Raw genomic sequence first — 15,660 nt, forward strand, 5'->3', positions numbered from 1 at the left:
TTTAAGACATAATGAGATAGAAAAAAATCCTTATCAAAAAATAAATTGGTTGCTTCACGTATACTTTAGGGGTCTTCAAATTGAACAGTTACGTCTGAAATATTTGTATAATCCTTCAAGGCTGGTAAAATATCTTTTTCTGCCCATTCTTCAGAATCACTTTCACTGTCAGAGATACTCTCACATTTCCCTTTTGCCTTTATGATGGTCTAATGTCAGACTCATTACTATCTTTCAACAAAGTACTGTCTTCCAGCTGACTATCAAAGCCACTCGGCCAATCAGACAAAGTGTCTGCACATAATTTGCTCAAATGTTCTTCTCTGCCATGACATGTCTTTTTTAAAACTTTAGCCAGAATAAAAGATGGATGGAAAGAATTAGATGTATTGCTTGTCACGTCTCTGAAAATACTGACTGATGAGTTGAGAAAAAGACACGAGTTAAGTCGTGACCAGTCAGCAACGTTCGGGCACAGAAACATGAGTATACTGTGACCGGTTAGCCAGGTGTTAAGAGCAGCAGTAGGCAACATGGTTTGGTTTGCTTTTAATAATTTCAGATGGGATCTCTGCCAAAGGATAGAGTTAACACTTGTTAGGTTTTCTGGAAGGAAGGATATGTAGTACAGGCATTTACACTGGCCTTAAAGCTATTTTCAGGGCATTTTCCCTTAATGACTTATGGGAAGGTTTATAGAACCAGTAGAGGATGTGGAATTGTTTTTGGCCACTCTTTTTTTTTTTTTTTTAAAAAATAATTCCATCATGTGGAAAATACTGAACGTTGACAGGAACATTTGGTTCAGAATGACTTGATTCCACTTTGGTGGATTTGTTATAATCTTTTGGGAACATTAAGAAAAGTCCCCCTAAGGATTGCTGTATTCGTTAGCACTACATCATAGCTTTGCTTTCCTTCTGATTATTAATGGCATTTTTGTGGATGCTTTATCTGGTTGTGCCTTCACCCCTATATATCTCGAAGTTGCAAATATAGCCACTCTCACTATGTGTTATTAGCAATACTATTTGTTGACAAAGTACAGAGATTTATGATGATCATCCTTGATGAAAACCTTAGAATCACTCAGAAGTCCAAGTGATTAATGAGGGGCAATGGTAGTTTCTATCAGGTTGGAGTAACTGGATTCGTAGACATCATAAACCAAGTCACTAGCCTTCCACCATCTGAGCACAGAGGAATGCCCAAGGGACAGTGTCAGTGCCTCACAAAAGGCCATCAGCAAGAGCACAGATGGATGCATTTCAGGGCTCGCCCTGTATATAACCATTGGCCTTCAGTACTAACACATATTACAAAAGTATGCAGTTCAAAGGAGGACACCTTCCCACACCCGCTGCCCCACAATCAAACCGCTTTGTTGGTGAGGCAGACAGAGGCTGATCCTTGGCTGCTTCATGCACTGTAGCATGCTGGAACTGAGAAAAAGAGCTGGCCTTCGAAAGCCACACAGAAAGCAAACCAAAGCAACAATATTACTATGCAGTAACAATTTAAAAAAATATATATATATTTATTGATTTCAGAGAGGAAGGGAGAGGGAGAGAGAGGTAGAAACATCAGTGATCAAAGAGAATCATTGATTGGCTGCCTCCTGCATACCCCTCACTGGGGACTGAGCCCTGACCAGGAATTGAACCATGACCTGGTTCATAGGTCAGTACTCAACTACTGAGCCACACCGGCTGGGCTGCAGTAACAATTTTGAAGTGCATCATTTTTACAAGAGAAGGATAAAGTGTGTTTATGGAGAACTGGACGAAGTAGTGACAATGACTGGGGGTGTTCAGCGAGAGCCACTTGGCATCACAGAGCCACAGGAAAGTGTTAAGGTAATTCAATATAGAGCAGAGCTCTTCTCAGGGTAGACCAGTTGTTCTCGTTTGTTTCACCAATCAGGAGTGGTCTGCAAGGATTTTCACAAACTAGTCTCTCAGATTGCTGAAAACTCATGTTACATGCCTACATTATTTTACCCCTGCCCCAGAGTCTCAGCATATTTCATGATTTGTGTTTCCTCAAAAGTGCTTATAATCTGTATAATCTTCTAGAACAGCGGTCGCCAACTGGTGGTCCGTGACATCTGAAAGGTTGGCGATCTCTGTTCTAGAATGGAGTCCACATTCCTCTTGGCAAGAGGATAAACAGGTGTATTTTGCCTGATGATGAGCAAGGCCATGGTTTTAGGTCTTGAACTTCATGTCTGTTTGATAGTGGCGGTAGGGAAAAGCAGGCCTGATCAAAGGGGTTTGCAGAGTAGTAACTGCCTCACCCCAGATAGCTTCTCCAGCCTATGTGCATTTTGAGCTCTACCTTGTGTACTGTCAAAATCCCAACTGTTATGGAAGCATTTGGGTTAATAGCGTCCATTCCATTGGAAAGACCAGACCTCAGGCGGGTTCAGGCATGGTCGAAAGTGATGAGATGAGAGACAGTGCTCTGCGGCTGCTGTCCAGACTGTATCAACCCATACTTCCGATGACTGCTGAGTCACCAGCCTCACCAAGCCTCAGTTTCCCTCCCTGCGATGGGGCATAGTACTGGGCTTAGCGGTGATTGTCAGCATTTTATTACCAGGCTGTTTTATGAAGCCCCAGTTGGATGCCTGCTGAGCAGAGTGAGTGAGAGTCCTGGTGGTTATTACTGTGAGGCTCTAGGGGCCCCTTATTCTCCTCATCAGATGCTTACAGAGCACACACCTGTGCTAGGGCTGTGCTCACAACTATGAGGCTTTCTCATCCAGGCTCATAAGCCCATGCTCCTTTCTACAAATCAATCACCTCTCTGCCCCTGTCTTTTCATCATTAAAATGGAGATGACAATGGCACCTCTCTCCAGGGCTGCTGGCAGGGTAGAGTGTAGTGGTGCCCGGCAGGAGCTTGGCATGGTGCCCAGCATGCACAAAGGTTGGTCTGAGGCTGCTGTTGTCACTATTAGCTCTTGGCCAACAGGCAGTTCTGTGTTTGTGTCGATGAGTTCAATTACAGTGCTTTCCTTTTGAAACCTCACTGAGATCTGAACAGAAGGACCCAAAGTTTTGGTTGGGAAGTGTTGGGGGGAGGGTGTGGTTTTGAATAGTGGAGCCGTGGTGGGATGAGAGTAGGGACAGGGAGGATGCACTATGGGCCAGGCGAGAGGAGAGGACAGGGAGGTGGAGAGAGTGTAAGGGTCCCCTGACTGGCTGTTGCTCTAAGGTAGCCCAATGCAAAAGGACAGAAGTGTCCAGCTCCTCCTTCCTGTGTTTGCCTAGGTCTTCAATTGTAGGACCCATGTTTTTGTTCAATAGAATTAGTAGTGTGGTGGGCCAATTGGGGTTAAAAAGGCCTTCCTTCGTGGAACCCTGACACCAATGACAATCTCATTTCCATGGGAACATGCACTGTTTCCAGAACACTGAATTTCTGCCACACCATATTCATAAGCTGGGGATTGTGTGGTTTGGAATCGTGTGATCAGAGTAGCGAGACATGGCTAAGGCTTAGGCGTGCACCCTGCTTCCCTTCCTCTCTCCCTCCCTTTTCTCCTCCCCCTCCTGACAGTCTATTTCTATTACTTTGTGATTTCTTGACTGTAACATCTAGTCAATGTTTCTTGTTACAGAGTATGGTGTTTGTGAAAACTTGCGGAAGCTGGAGATCACGGGTGTGTCTTGTCGAGATGTCTATGCGAAGCGTAAGTTAATCTAATATCACCCATCATTAATTTTGTTCCAAGAGCAGACACCTTGAGCATTAATGATGGATAGTAAATTATTTTGATCGAAAACCTAGTTCCATTCTTAGACCTTAATTTTAATGTCATAATTGACATTTTATTTAATTTTTTAAAGATTTTTTAAAATTAATTTTTAGAGAGAGAAGAAAGGAGAGAAAGAGGGAAGAAGGGAGAGGGAGAAAGAGAAACATCTGTGTGAGAGGGAAACATTGATCAGTTGCCTCCTGTATGCCCTCTACTGGGAATTAAGCCCACAATCCATGCATGTGCCCTGACTGGGAATTGCAAACTTTCAGTGCACGGGACAATGACCAACCAACTGAGCCACATTGGCCAGGGTATCATTGACATTTTAGAGACAGCACTGGTAGTAATAGCACTAAAACGGGATGGGGCTTCTCTTCTTCCCCTTTCTGGGCATGTCAGTACTCTTATTTTTCAGCCCATAACAGGATATTAGGTGTCAAGGACCTATAGATCTGAGAAACATATCTACACTGGGAACAAATTCGGGTGCTTCCAGAGGGGTATCTTTTTCTGGATTGTGGGTCCATGGCCTGATTAGATGTGCGATGGCTGATAGTAACTGGGAAATAGAGCCGTGAGCCTCCCGCTGACACCCTCAGCTAACAGGGCTGTCCGTGGGCCAGTTCTTCCCTCCAGCCTGGCACTGGGCTCCAGCCCCTCAGTTCAGTCTTCCCTTCAGTTTCCTTTACTTTCCACAGTCGTCAGCAACACTCCCTGAGTGCTCCAAGCTTCCCCAGCCCCAAGTATCCTCCCAGCAGGCCTTTTCCCTGGGCCCCGTTATAGGAGGCTGTGAAGGCTCCTGTTAACACCGAGGTGGCCCAGGAGCAGCGGAGGCACAGGAAGCAGCATGCTCACGCATCACCCAGTTGGGGTGTGGCATGGATTATTTTAGCACCCAGAGCTGGGGATTAAAGAACAGAGTAAGAAAGATAATTGTGACCCAGTTCTCTTTGGCTAAAGTTGACCTGTTGACCATTCTGAAAAGGGTTTTAAGTGTTCATCTTAAAACCATCTTAGAAAATTTTGGGTTTCACATTCTCCTGAACTTTCTACTCAGTTCACCATTGAAAGCAGACCAGGTGATGTCTGCTTACCAAGTACCTTACCCAGGAACTGAGGGCCACGCTTCTCCAAGGAAACATCTGGGTGCTCCAAGCTTTCTTGCAAGGTCTGGGGGCTAGTTGGGGCCACGCTCTGAATCCCATCTTTTCCGTGGATTTGTTCCTCTCAGAGTCCCCTTCTGAGATACTCCTCCTTCACGTGGCTGCACTCCCCGCACAGGTAGAGCTGGCACTTGTGCAGAGCGGCTGACTGTGGGAAGACCCAGGCGGTGTCAGTCTCTATATCTGGGCTGATTTCAACGTCTCATCGCTTCCTCATCCCATCAGACTCTCCACACTGTGATCCCATGGCCATTTGGGAGTGTTGGATTGGTTAGTCTTTCTGTGTTAGAATTTGCTCACACTTCAGGTGATTTCCTATCAAAAGGCTCTAAGTTCTTCATGAGGCTTCCTCTTCCAGGCACAATTCTTGGTGGTTCAGCCTTGACCTCCAAGTTGTTGTCCCCTCTCACCTGCCTCAGAGAGACTTGGAAACTTGGAAAGGCTGTTGTCTGCCTTGCCACACATCAGCTCCAGTTCTGCCAACTCCTAGCACCCCCTCCTCCTCCCTCCTGTGGACCTCGGGCTTCACCCTTGCCCCCAGCCACCATTTTCACGCCGGCTACTGCCTCCTGAGTTGCTGTCCCAGCCCCCGGCCCCACTGCAAGGCTGTTCTGCTCAAGACCTTTCTCCCTGCTCCTCTATCCCCGTGCACTTTCACATTTTGGTTTCTCCTCTTGCCTCTGCTTCACATCCCACCAACCCCAGAAGCTGGGCGTCTCTCCAGAGGAAGTGAGTCTCGTGGAAGTATAACCCTTCCTGTCCTCTCATCTTATCAGCAAGAACGATGTCTGTGATTCCTCCAAAGCCCAGAGTTTCAGAGGCAGGAAGCTGGTTGCTCCCCTGCTCCCCTGCTCCCCTCCCACCCTTTATTCTATGGGAGCCCACATAGTCCTGGCTCCTCCCTCGATTTCTCAGTGTTTTATCCAGAGCTCAGTGTCTTAAATCTAGCCAGACCATAGAGTTGGAGGAATTCACTCTTGCTGTTGGCATTGGTGTTAGAGTCAAAACCAAGTACTCCCTGCACCAGTCTGTACATACACACAAGAAAGCTTTCCTGGCTCTTGTGGATGCCCACTGGCTTTTATGAGTTTCTAACAGGACACGTGCTTGTCCTTGGGAACCGCTTTGTGAGTTTCCTGGGCCATGTGATGATAGTGTCTTAAAGCAGCATGAAGACTGTTGCCTCTTTAAGAGTTGTGAGTCTCAAGTAGTGTCCTGGAGGGGCCAGGTGCTCACGTCTGCTGGGCATTCGGGCTGTGACACCCAGAGGACAGCACACCTGGTGAATAAGGCCCCCACCGAGCTCGTCTCAGGGTGGGGGAGGGGTTGGCTGGGCCCTGCTGGTGGCTGTCCTATATAGAGGGGACACCTGGGCATGGGGGGCAGGCTGGTGGTGTTTGCACATGAAGATCCAGGGAAAAGCTCCGAGATGGAAAATCTACCTCCGTAAGCGAGAGCAGGGAAAGGAAGGAAGAAGGAGTCTGGCCACTCCAGTCTGGTAATTAAAGGGGTTTATTAGGGGAAACTCACAGACAAGGCCCGTCATGGGCAGCGGCAAGATGAAAGGGAGCCTCCCACCGCTTGACAGGCACCGAAGAAATACATGGGGTCGAGGGGAGATGGTCACATACTAGTACGTGAATGCTACCAGGTGCGGGAAATTACTTCCGTGCCCTTCCAGGTCAGGACCACAACCTGTTCCAGGAACCAGCTCATAGCAAAAGGCAAGGGAGGGTGCTTATTTATATCTGAATGAACATCGTTATTTTTTTAAAATGTTTTTGTTGATTCAGAGAGGAAGGCAGAGGGAGAATGACTTAGAAACATCAATGATAAGAGAGAATCATTGATTGGCTGCCTCCTGGACACCCCCTACTGGGGATTGAGTCCGGTATTCGAGATGTGCCCTGACCAGGAATCAAACCATGACCTCCTGGTTCCTGGGTTGATGCTCAACCACTGAGCCACACCGGCTGGACTGAATGAACATCATTTATGATCAAACAGTCTCTAAGGGGGTTTGCAGAAAGCAACCTTCATTCTGGCTCAGGTTCAGCTTGCAGGACAGACAGTGGTCATGTTAAGGAACAGTCTTCTCTATAGGTGGGAAGTGACTGCTGGGGAGCAGGAGATGGTGTGGCCAGGGGTAAGTCAGGAGTGGGCAGCAGAGAGCGGACAAGGGCCATGGTGAGGTCAACAAGCACACATGCACGTGGGGCCTGGGTGGACAGAGAGGGACATCTGGAGATTTCTTTTGCCTGCTGATTCTTTTATTTTTTTAAATCCTCACCGGAGGATATTTTCTCATTGATTTTTTAGAGTGGAAGAGAGGGAAAGACAGAGAGAAATATCGATGTGAGAGAAGCACATTGATTGGTTGCCTCCTGCACGTGCCCTGACCAAGGCCTGGGCTGGGGAGAAACCTGCAACCAAGGTACCTGCCCTTAACTGGAAGCCATCCTGGGACCCTTTGATCCACAGGCCAACGCTCTATCCACTGAGCCAAACCGGCTAGGACTGATGCTTTAAAAAATTTTTTTATTGTTGAAAGTGTTACAGATATCTCCTTTCTTCCCCATTAACCCCCCTGCACCTTGCTCCCACCCCCTTGACTGCTGATTCTTTTTTTTTTTTTTAATATATTTTATTCATTTTCCAGAGAGGAAAGGAGAGGGATAGAGAGCTAGAAACATCAATGAGAGAGAAACATCGACCAGCTGCCTCCTGCACACCCCCCACCGGGGATGTGCCCGCAACCAATGTACATGCCCTTGACCGGAATCGAACCTGGGACCTTTCAGTCCACAGACCGACGCTCTATCCACTGAGCCAAACCGGTTTCGGCGGACTGCTGATTCTTGACTCTTTGAAAATGGTCGGGAAATCCAGAGAATGATTCATATTATCTTCATTTAGTATCCCAACGTGTTTAATTTGCCACCAGCCAAAGCAGGTTTCACAGTGCAGGAGCATGTTTTTGTGAGTTTGCTTTGAAGGCCTTATCCAGAAGAAAATTACTTAGCTTCTGGAACAGGTGGTGGAAGAAAGTTAACCTTAGCCCCTGGCATAGGTGGAAGAGTGAGCCAGCCTTGACTCCGAAGCGAAGGCTCTGAGTTGGGAGCTGGCAGATGTCATCCGCAGTCCAAAACCAAACAGACACAAGCAAAGGAAAGCGCTGGGCATACACTGTACAAGCTGAATATCTTAGTTGGGGCACAAGGGTTCCCTAAACAGTCACTCCAAATGTCCACAAGCTGCGTCCTCTGCTTTCCCACCGCAGTGAGGTCCATTGACCCATGACAGGAGAGGGAGGAGCGTGAGCATGAAGAGTGTCCCAAGCCTGTCACCATCATGAGTTTCTGGTGTGAATCCATAGATTAAAAGGAACATATCACAACGTTTTCTTTGTAGGCAGACCTCTCATTTTTGTCAAGTGCTGGCCTCCTAAGGTACCGGGGGTTGAGTAGGATGGTGGTGAGGGAGCAGGTGTTGAGTCATATGAAAACTGTTAATAACATCATGGAAGTGGAACCATCCTTAGCCCTTTCCCTGCTGTATCGTTCAGGTATAAACCCTCGTGTGAAGTCGGGCCGTTTCATGAAAATTCTTCCCGATTACGAGCACATGGAGTACAGAGATGTGTACACCTGCCGTATGTACCTCCTGCTACTTTGGCTGTGGCGGGGGAGCACGGCCAGAAGCTGCATGGAGAGGGACCTCGAACTCACAGCACGCAGATGCTTTGGTCCTAACAGCGAGCTGACCTCCTTGGCTTTTGCTGTCTTTTCACCTTTCCGCAGCGTTCTCTGTGGCTCAGCCTTGACCAGGAGCACACCAGCCTGGGGCTGCTGTACATATGGGCCAGGTTTCTGTGGCATCTTTTGTTTTTGAGGTAGTATCAGCGTGATCACTCTGTTGATGCACATTTATTGAGACTGAGAGGACAGCTAGAGTAGAAATGAAATGAAATGTAAGTGGTTTACTTCTAGGCTTCTTTAGTTGATCACATTTGGACAGCATACGTGAATTTGAAAAAATTACATAAACATGTACCTATATATATCTATCTGGAACTTATATCTGAGACTGAAAATGGACAAAAGTATGTAGAAACAGTTCATTATTTAGAATCCGATTCCTCTTTTGTTGTTATTGTTAATTCTCACCTGAGGATATTTTTCCATTGATTTTTAGAGAGAGTGGAATGCAGGGGGAGAGACAGAGAGAGAAACATCGATGAGAGAGACACACATTGATTGGTTACCTCCCACACATGCCTGGACTGGGGATCAAGCCTGTAACTGAGGTATGTGCCCTTGACTGGAATCGAACCTGGGCCCCTCTTCAGTCCACTGGTCGACGCTGTATCCACTGAGCCAAACCAGCTAGGGCAGAACCTGATTCATCTTGATTGGCATTACTTGGGCTCTGGAAGTTCTCCTAAGCCATAGTCCATAGCGACTAAGGCTATCTCCACTTGTTATTAGGTTGAGTTGAGATGGAGAGCATGAACTTTAGTGTCAAGAAAAACACTAAAACTATCTGCATGTGCTGAAAGCAGTGTTTACGTTTGTAGAAGTACAGAGTCACCCTGCTGCTTACTCCCTCAGCCCTGCGAGTGTGCCCTGTGTCAGTATCGCCTGTGTGGACTAAACCCATTTCTAAATCTTTTAAGTGTACAATGTCTAACAAAACCTACTCAGACCACAAGGAATAGCGTCATGTATGGAATTTCTCCTAACCACTGCCAGGCTCTGGACATGTAGCTAAAGTGCTTGCTGGTCCCATTTTACTTACTCCAGGGGAGGTGAAGATGCCAGGACTGATCAGCAAGCTTTGGGGTGGTGTCTGAGCACTGCACATTACTGTGAACACTATCCACAGTGTAGGTGTAATCAGGCCCAGAGCTGAATTGCTTGAGTAAAGACCAATGGCAAGGGGACATGTAGGAGTGTGTGTGAGCACTCAGGAGTGTGTGTGAGCAGTCAGGAGTGTGTGTGAGCAGTCAGGAGTGTGTGTGAGCAGTCAGGGTGTGTGTGTGTGTGTGTGTGTGTGTGTGTGTGAGCAGTCAGGAGTGTGTGTGAGCAGTCAGTGTGTGTGAGCAGTCAGGAGTGTGTGTGAGCCATTAGGGGTGTGTGTGAGCCGTCAGGTATGTAAGCAGCCAGGAATGTGTGTGAGCAGTCAGGAGTGTGTATGAACAGACAATAGGAGTGTGTGTGAGCAGTCAGGGTATGTGTGAGCAGGCAAAGATATGCGTGAGCAGTCAGGAGTGTGTGTGAGCAGTCAGATGTGTGTGAGCAGTCAGGAGTGTGTGTGAGCAGTCGGGTGTGTGTGAGCAGTCAGGGTGTGTGTGTGTGTGTGTGTGTGTGTGAGCAGACAAGGATATGTGTGAGCAGTCAGGAGTGTGTGTGAGCAGTCAGGAGTGTGTGTGAGCAGTCAGGAGTGTGTGTGAGCCGTTAGGGGTTTGTGTGAGCAGTCAGGTATGTAAGCAGCCAGGAGTGTGTGTGAGCAGTCAGGATGTGTGTGTGAGCAGAGAAGGATATGTGTGAGCAGTCAGGAGTGTGTATGAGCAGTCAGTAGGAGTGTGTGTGAGCAGTCAGGATATGTGTGAGCAGAGAAGGATATGTGTGAGCAGTCAGGAGTGTGTGTGAGCAGTCGGGTGTGTGTGAGCAGTCGGGTGTGTGTGAGCAGTCAGGTGTGTAAGCAGTCAGGAGTGTGTGTGAGCAGTCAGGAGTGTGTGTGAGCAGTCGGGTGTGTGTAAGCAGTCAGGGTGTGTGTGTGTGTGAGCAGGCAAGGATATGTGTGAGCAGTCAGGGGTGTGTGTGAGCAGTCAGGAGTGTGTGTGAGCAGTCAGGAGTGTGTGTGAGCAGTCAGGAGTGTGTGTGAGCAGTCGGGTGTGTGTGAGCAGTCAGGTGTATAAGCAGTCAGGAGTATGTATGAGCAGTCAGCAGGAGTGTGTGTGAGCAGTCAGGGTGTGTGTGTGTGTATGAGCAGACAAGGATATGAGCAGTCAGGAGTGTGTGCGAGCAGTCAGGAGTGTGTGCGAGCAGTCAGGAGTGTGTGTGAGCAGTCAGGTGTGTAAGCAGTCAGTGTGTGTGAGCAGTCAGCAGGAGTGTGTGTGAGCAGTCAGGGTATGTGTGAGCAGACAAGAATATGTGTGAGCAGTCAGGAGTGTGTGTGAGCAGTCGGGTGTGTGTGAGCAGTCGGGTGTGTGTGAGCAGTCAGGGTGTGTGTGTGTGTGTGTGTGTGTGTGTGTGTGTGTGAGCAGACAAGGATATGTGTGAGCAGTCAGGAGTGTGTGTGAGCAGTCAGGAGTGTGTGCGAGCAGTCAGGAGTGTGTGTGAGCAGTCAGGGGTGTGTGTGAGCAGTCAGGTGTGTAAGCAGTCAGGAGTGTGTGTGAGCAGACAGGGATATGTGTGAGCAGTCAGGAGTGTGTGTAAGCAGTCTGGTGTGTGAACAGTCAGGAGGAGCTGGGGGCGTGGCTGGGGCTGGATAGCAAAGGGGTAGGGCGGGCCAAGTCTGAAGGCATGAATTCTGTTCTTTTCCAAACCCTCTTAGAAGTAGCCTCTCTAGAACATTTTGTCCTAGACTAACCCGCCCTCCCTGCATAGCAGTGGGTGAGCCAAGGTGCCTTCTCTAGGCCTGGGGAGAGAATGCCACATAGCGCTTATTGATGAGAGCAATCCATCAGTTGCCACAGCTGTGCTGACGGGAATGGCCTGGCATGGGCTTTTAAATACAAATGGACAAGCACTTACAGGCTCATTATGTTATACATTTGCCACTGGATTCTCTTAGAACAACAATCTGTCTGGAGCTTATATCTGAGACCAAAAATGGAATTCTGACCCACCTTTGGGAAGGAGGCTTGGTGGTCGAGACTTAGGAAGTGCCTGGAGTTGTGTGGGGGTGTTCTCTTTGTTCCCAAGGGGTGGTCAGAAGTTTCCTGTAGCTTGTGAGGCTGTGCCACCACCCTTCAGGGAGAGGACTTCCAGAGCCTCTGGACTGTAGCGACTAAAGTGATGCCCTCCAGCTGCCGGTGGCTGACAGCTTACAAGAGGCTGGTCTAACTGGAGACTGCTGTCTTCTCTAAGGTCTGAGATATAAAAATACAGCAGTCATTATAGAAAACTTGCATTAGTTCCATTTCTCTGTGGACATATTTGACCTGTGCGTGGTCAGTTACCTCCAGGAGAAAGTTAACGTGTGAAAGAAGAAAGGTCATTTCAACCCCACCTTCAAACTTTACAGTGCCCAGGTGCTCGGTGTTCCAGGGCTCCTAGCATGTTCGAACGGAGTGCAGCTCAGGATTTCTTTCTACCGTTAGCCAGACTTTCCAGAGAAGTCTGCTGTGATGACTGGCTTATGAGGTCCTTGGGACCCTGCTCTGTTCCTGGACCTATTGAGTTCTCCTGGTCTCTTAAAACCATCCGGGCCTTGGTTCTGTTGGACTAGAGAGGATCAGCAGTCTTGAGTACAAGATGCTGTCCTGGAGAGAAGCAAGTCAGTATCATCTGAGGCTGCAAGTTCTGTTAGAGCTTTGTGGCCTCAGATTAGCTGCTTTTGCTGTGTCACTTATTTTCCTCAATATCAGGCCATATGTCGTTGCCTGATATTCTTGATAATTCCTGTCTGTAAGAAGTTGGAAGCATCATGGGGGGGATGTGTTGTCCTTATGACTGACATATTTAACACGTTCTTGTGTGCAAATTGATGATGACTGTCGAAGCGCATTTTGAACTTAAAAATAACTTTAACCAGAGGGTTCTGAGTTTTGAGGTTCTGACCTAGAATTCTGGCAGTGCTCCAGATTGCTTTAGTAGGTACAGGGAATATCACTCACCACAGGGTGGAGATGGACAGGTCACTTTTAACCAAAATCCAGCTCAAGGCGGTCAGGCAGGAGGAAATTCTCTTTATTCACAGGAGGGTTAGCCTCTTATTCTCGTCAGGAAGAGCCCATATTTAGAATTCGAAATTAGAAAAAGCATGTCTCTGCTCTTGCAGCAAGGCAGGAGGAGTTTCCTTTTACTGGTGGGAGAGTCAGCCTTCTGTATTGAGGCCTTCACCTGATTGGATGAGGCCCACCACATTGGGGAGAGCAGTCTGCTTTATTCCATCCACCGATTTAAATGTTAATCTCATCCAAAACAACCTCACAGACACATCCAGAATAACGTGGCCCAGTCAAGTGACACATGGAATTAATCACCACACACTGTCTGCACAGAGACCCCAGATCCTACATCTGGCAGTCGGGGACTTGTGTAAGTTGGTTGCCCATTCATTCATTCATTCATTCACTCCACAAGTACATGTGCAAAGGAAATTGAAGTGAAGGGCATTTTCCAAACTGTTTAATGCAGCTGGTCATCTCTGTGTAGTGGGATTTCCGGTTGGCACTGGGATTCCTTCTCTCCAGTTGTCTTCAGTCAATATCTGCATTGTTTTTTAAATAAGGTGGGGAGGTGCCATTTTTTAAAAAAGTGAGGTGACCCAACTTAATTCTTAATATACAGTCCCATGACATGTTGAACTCTGTCCCCACCTTTTAAAGAATCCTGTGCTTCCTCAGTTGTGTAACCTGATGGGATGCTCATAACTTCAGAAAGGCGCCCAGTCTGTGTCTTACAAGACAGCAGTTCTCTGTCCCTGGAGCTGCTCGCATAGGGGCTGGATTTCAGAAGGACCTAATTGTCTGTTTTATTCTTGTTTTTTAAAAGCTCACCCCTTTAAATATGTGGGTTTTTTTTTATTGATATCGGAGAGAGGAAGGGAGAGGTATATATAGAGAGGTATATGTGTGTGTGTTTTTTAATTGATTTCAGAGAGAGGAAGGGAGAGGTATATATCAATTATGAGAGAGAATCATCTGTCAGCTGCCTCCTGCATGCCTCCTACTAGGGATGAAGCCTACATCCTGGACATGTGCCCTGACCGGGAATCAAACCGTGACCTCCTGGTTCATAGGTCAATGCTTAACCACTGAACCACCCCAGCGGGCTGTTTTATTATGCTTTTTAAAGACAGTTTTATTTTTAGAATTCTTTAGAAACTTTGGTAGGTAAGATTTGCTTCTATTCACATGTTTACAAGGCTCTGTTGCAAGCCTTCATAATTTCTTCATAATTCTTTCTTCCTCCTCCTGCCCTTTCCTCTGATTTACTATAAAGTGAAGACTGGCTGCCTCTGAAGTGAGACGTGCTCTCTCTCTCTTCCTATAGTGCTCCACCGATACAGACACATCTTGGGATTGTGGCAGCCAGATATCGGGCCCTATGGAGGACTGCTGAATGTGGTGGTAAGTCCGAGAGCCTCGAGTGTGGATTCTTGTGAAGTCAGGACTGCTGTCCCACATGGTCGGAATGTGGTGCCTTTTCTACTGGAGGGCAAGACAGCCGCTTTATGTGTGACATTAGAGTAATCACAGGAGCTTCTCATCAGGTTATGTTTTGTGGCCCTAGCTGGTTTCATGCAGAACAGCGGTCTCCTCCCAGTGAAGGTTGCATGTGCTCTGAATGGTGCCTTTTGAATAGCCCTGGGCCCGGGTGTCGCGGTAGCTGATGTCGAAGTAAAACCCAGTCAGGTGCCCCCTGGGGAGTGCTGGTGTTTCGCTCCTGTTTTCCCTCTTGTTGGCACGTGCCAGAAGCCCCGTCCAGGAGACTGCCTGCACATCATGTAGTGGTAGTGGTCTGCCTCGCAGTGGCCGCTGGGGCCTTGGGGAGTCTCGGTGTAGCTCTGCTGAGCCCAGTCCAGGTGGGCTGCCTGGTTTTGCTAGTTACTCTGTCACTGTATATTTTGCTCACCAGGTGGGGTTTTGGACAGGGATAAATACTGCTTTTTATTTTTCACATTTGGTGGAAACATTCATTAAGAAACACATTTACATGTGTTATGTTTAATATCACTGGGGAAAAGTGTTGCTTTTAAAACATTCTCTCAGAGACAAGCCAGATAGCTCCCAGCGTGGGCCTAGTTTTTTCCTTTTAGTCAGGCCGGTGATAAGTGTTTTTCATACTGGCAGTGAGTAATAGAGTAAAAAAAAAAAGGGCTTCTGAAAGCAGGGAATAATTACGGGAAAAGGGAACCCAGACTGAACAACAGCAACTGGCTCTTGTCTCAGACCAATTAGCACTGAAGTGATTAATTTCTCCCCTCTGTCGATAGAGCTAAAAGCCGTGGATCCAGGCTGTTCTGGGAAAGCAGGAGTGTCTGCTGGGTCATCCCAACCTGGGCTGTCCCTGTCCCCTCCTCTGAGAACACGGTGCCTCTGTGCTGAGCACAGTGTGTGGGGACTGTGCCGTCCTTTGATCTGAGCTCTGTCGCTTTCTATCACTCACTGTCTCAAACACACATGAATAGGGGGAACGGTAGCATGCATTACCAATGCCCACCACAATGCGATTATCTATCGTGTGCCAAGTTTGTGGCCTCTGTCTCTGCCCTTTGGTGGTTTGTTTTCAGGCATTTTCAAGCAAATCCCAGGCCTGTGTCGCTTCATCTGTTTTACTTCAGTGTGGATCTCTAAATCTGGGTATTTTCCTACATATCCACCACATTCTCATCACACCCTACAAAAGTAGTAATAATCCCTTGGTATGTATTACTTGAGACACAGCCAATATGGAAGGTTCCCTGATTGTCTCAACACTGCCTTTGACAGCTGGTTCATTGAAATCGGGACCTAAACGATTTCACATTCCATTAGTTTGTTTTGCCTCATGGGTCTCTC

The 15,660-nt window shown here is 47.5% G+C and overlaps 1 protein-coding gene across 5 annotated transcripts in view; it reads left to right on the plus strand.

Annotated features, from left to right (window-relative positions):
- FBXO31 (F-box protein 31) overlaps positions 1 to 15,660 on the plus strand; it is a 42,382-nt gene that overhangs the window by 12,879 nt on the left and 13,843 nt on the right. For 2 of the 5 annotated variants that reach the window (XR_008554919.1, XM_054710417.1), the window contains exons 2-5: positions 3,625 to 3,696; positions 8,494 to 8,580; positions 13,091 to 13,195; positions 14,153 to 14,229. Coding sequence is in view for 4 of the 5 variants with exons in the window: in XM_054710417.1 (XP_054566392.1) it covers positions 3,625 to 3,696; positions 8,494 to 8,580; positions 13,091 to 13,195; positions 14,153 to 14,229 (341 nt within the window). In the remaining variant the exon portion in view is untranslated. The remainder of the gene's footprint in view (positions 1 to 3,624; positions 3,697 to 8,493; positions 8,581 to 13,090; positions 13,196 to 14,152; positions 14,230 to 15,660) is intronic. The other 3 variants (XM_028142926.2, XM_054710418.1, XM_008139735.3) reach the window with 3 other exon arrangements.

The sequence above is a fragment of the Eptesicus fuscus genome, chromosome 21 (assembly GCF_027574615.1).
Source record: "Eptesicus fuscus isolate TK198812 chromosome 21, DD_ASM_mEF_20220401, whole genome shotgun sequence".
Taxonomy (NCBI): domain Eukaryota; kingdom Metazoa; phylum Chordata; class Mammalia; order Chiroptera; family Vespertilionidae; genus Eptesicus; species Eptesicus fuscus.